The 3,791-nt window shown below is 37.4% G+C and overlaps 1 protein-coding gene across 1 annotated transcript; it reads left to right on the forward strand.

Annotated features, from left to right (window-relative positions):
- The first annotated feature begins 446 nt into the window (after positions 1 to 446).
- On the forward strand, positions 447 to 998 carry LOC110675159 (putative zinc finger protein 840). Its single transcript, XM_021839549.1, has one exon. It carries the CDS (start codon positions 447 to 449, stop codon positions 996 to 998), a length of 552 nt encoding a protein of 183 aa, XP_021695241.1.
- Positions 999 to 3,791: the final 2,793 nt, after the last annotated feature.

Below are 3,791 nucleotides of genomic sequence, written 5' to 3' on the forward strand. Positions count from 1 at the left end.
ATTTGCAGAAAAAAAAACAAATGTATAAATTCTTCATTATAATTCTAAATAGTCGAATAAATAGTAAAAAAATATTATAATTAACAGAAGAAACATCTAAGAAAAAACAATTTATTCAATGACTTATTTATTAATTTTTAGATGTCAAAAATATCTTATTGATTCGAAAACCGCAACAAAATTTAAAATTGAACATTTCTAACCATTCTCATAATGCTAGTTGCGTTACGCTCCGACAGCAACCGGTTTTGATTACCATCATCTCCTCTTCTTCAAACAGGTAGATTTATTCTAATTATGTGTGGCACGCACAGGTGTCTGGCTACCCATCTTGAGCAGCAATTGAGCAAGATAATAATTGAAAGAGTCAAGCTTTCTGTATAAGACTGGATTGAAGGTGCAATAATTTGTATAATATTTTTACAATCAGCGAGCATTCGTAGAACATGGAACCTATAGAATATACCGTTATTGAAGATATACCGGTGACCCCACTGGTGTTCCCCAACAACACCAGCGAGCAAGGAAAGCTACCGTACGAAGTAGACATCAAAGAAGTTATACGGAACAACATAGTTTTCAAAGTGCACTCGCTGGTTTACACGTGTAACGATTGTGATCGTAAATTCAACAACACCGGTAACTTTGAGCGCCACGTGAAAACTCATCGAAACCGCCAACGAGCTTATCCTTGTGATGGATGCAGCAAAGAGTTCACCTCGTATGACAAATATCTGCAGCACAGGGACAGTCACAATATAACATGTTCCAAATGCCAACAAACGTTCAAAACTGCTACTCAGCTTGCGATGCATAGGCGCCAACATCACGAGCAGGATCGTCCGTTTAGCTGTGATAAGTGTGAGAAAACGTTTCAAACAGTTGGAAATCTCAAGCAGCATAATCGGTCACATCAGGTTGCTACACACTGTTGTGAATTTTGTCCCAAGACGTACAAGCGAAAGGAGGACCTGCTGAAGCACTACGAAACGCATTGATTTTCGTAGCCATAAGTAATAAGACTTGTTTTAGGCGTAGATAGACTGCAACTAATGTTTATAAACTACAAATGATTGTGACACACTACTGCGACACACTTAAAACGACATTATTTTCCTACTTCTATAGTGCAATGATTATACATGAATATTACAATAACTTATGGTAAAACATATAAAATACTACGATTTTTTTAGGGTAACGAATCAACAAAATCTTTTGTAGGAGTAGGAAGTTAAAACTTAGTAGTTCAACTGTTTTTTAACACCGTGATTTGTCGCTGTTAAGTCATAGTTCTTAAATATCTCATTTGTTTGATAGTTTCTGCTTAAATGTTAGACATATATGTTTATTTCGTAATAATGGTCAGATGAATTATGAAAAGAATGAATCAACATATTGTTCCAAAAACGATCAGAAAAAAAAAGGTATTTGATTTAATTTAAATAAAGTAATCTCAACGCAGGAGAGCCTTCCTTAGCCGAGAGGTTGCGGACTCTACAAAGCAAAGCCATGCTGAAGGTGTCTGGGTTCGATTCCCGGTCGGTCCAGGATCTTTTCATAATGAAAAACAAATCTTGACTTCCCTGGGAATAGGGTATCATCGTACATGCCACACGATATACGAATGCGAAAATGGCAACTTTGGCAAAGGAAGCTCTCAGTTAATAACTATGGAAGAGCTCATAAGAACACTAAGCTTAGAAGCAGGCTCTGTCCCAGTGAGGACGTTATGCCAAGAAGAAGAAAAAATAATAATAAATCTCCAATTTTGACAAAAAATGATAGGATTTTTAATTGGCAATAATGTTTAAATTACCATTTTTAGGAAGATTTCAAAGCAATTCTATTTTTTACAAAATTATAAATATGCGTTAGTTGGAAAGTTTGTCACACTATGTGACCAGCATACTGCAATCTTGCAATCGTTCAATAATAATATTAGCATGTTTAGGGATGGTACACAAATAATGTCACGCAAATTTTGGACTTTTTTACCAAACCCCCCTCTCCGACCTGTCATGTTTTTGTATGAGATCTTCAAAAATTTTGTAAGGCTTGTCACGCTATGACTTACCCCCTTCCCCTTGAAGCGTGGTGTACACACTTAGATTTTTTTCTCGTTGTTCGGTAAATTTTCTTACCGGAAACGAACTGTACAAAAATATTTAACTGAGGTTTTGGTAATGCAAACGAGATTTACCGAAAAACCTTAAATGTATACAAAAAAATGAAAACAATATTCCTCTACTGTACCGAAATCGTCGTTTTATTACCGAAAAAACTGTAAATCGTTTAGATCCGCCGTAGACTGTAAGTTTTTACCGTACTTCAGTTCAATAAGCTCAATGTTTTACCGAACAAATGGTTATTTGAAAATTCTGAGGTCACCATATTTGTCACTAAGTACTAATCAACAAGATCATATTGCATCTGTTTTTTTTTAACTACAATAGCGCGATGAGCGTCCGGTACGTGTTTTCTGTAAGTACGACCTGAGTGTTTCTATGAAAAACTTTATTTTTAAGATGGAAATAAATGTTTTCATTGTAGTATACCTACAACTGCCAATTTACGTTTCCGGATTGCAGCGTCGCATTACGAGCACAACTACCCATGACGGAATCGATGGCACCGGTTTTCTTCAAAAAGGGATAAACAGCCAGGATTTTTGTTCAATGTTCCACCTGAGCCTGCTGACGGTGTTCAATGGCATACCTTCATGTAAAGAAAACAGCAGAATTTATGAAATAATTCGATTCATTACATTTGATTCTAATATAAACTTCATTGTGTTTTTTCGAAGGTTCTATTATATTCCGACTGCGTTCGGTAATCTATTAGACATTTCGTTCGGTAAAATTTCACGAACATTTTTGAAATTTTTGACAGCTGTGTGTCGATTAACTCTCAAACCCCCAACGTCTGACTTTTCATTAAAAATGAACTTTAAAAAATCATAACTTGGCCAATTATTAATCAATTTTGGATCTTTTGGTCTCAAGCAAACCGCATACTCCTCAAGATTTATTGTGTTCCGGAAGAAATGGGATTGGCCACTTGGTTCCGGAGTTATTCCGGATTCAAATGGGGTATATTCGTTCCGGATGTGATAGTTCCCTTAGATTTTTCAAGATTAGCGGTAAGTAAATTATTCATAAGTGAAAAGCTGCCAGAAGGTCGAATGACATTGGTTCTCATTGATTCTGGCCATTTCGGATACCCGGTCACCTGGCACCGGTTCCTGAATGTACCCAGAGAGGACATTTTCTGAAACTCAAAGAATACTACCGTGCGACGGCTCAAAATTCCTGTTTTTTTTATCCGGAACATCATAGATATACTGCCAAAGACCAATATGAGGTTCTGGCCACATCCGGATACCCCGGAATCGGTTCCGGTGGGGCCTCAGTGGGACACTTTTGCAATCTTACTCACTCATATCGTGCGACGGCTCAAAATTCATGATTTTTTATCTGGAACATCATAGATATAATGCCAAAGACCAATATGAGGTTCTGGCCACATCCGGATATGCCCGAATCGGTCCCAGGAGGAGTAGGATTACGAAAGTGTCCTACTGAGTCATATCGTGCGACGGCTTAAAATTCATGTTTTTTTATACAGAACATCATAGATATAATGCCAAAGACCAATATGAGGTTCTGGCCACATCCGGATACCCCGGAATCGGTTCCGGCAGGGCCTCAGTAGGCCACTTTCGTAATCCTACTCACTCATATCGTGCGACGGCTCAAAGTTCATGATTTTTTATCCGGAACATCATAGAT

This window comes from Aedes aegypti, chromosome 2, assembly GCF_002204515.2.
Source record: "Aedes aegypti strain LVP_AGWG chromosome 2, AaegL5.0 Primary Assembly, whole genome shotgun sequence".
Lineage (NCBI taxonomy): Eukaryota > Metazoa > Arthropoda > Insecta > Diptera > Culicidae > Aedes > Aedes aegypti.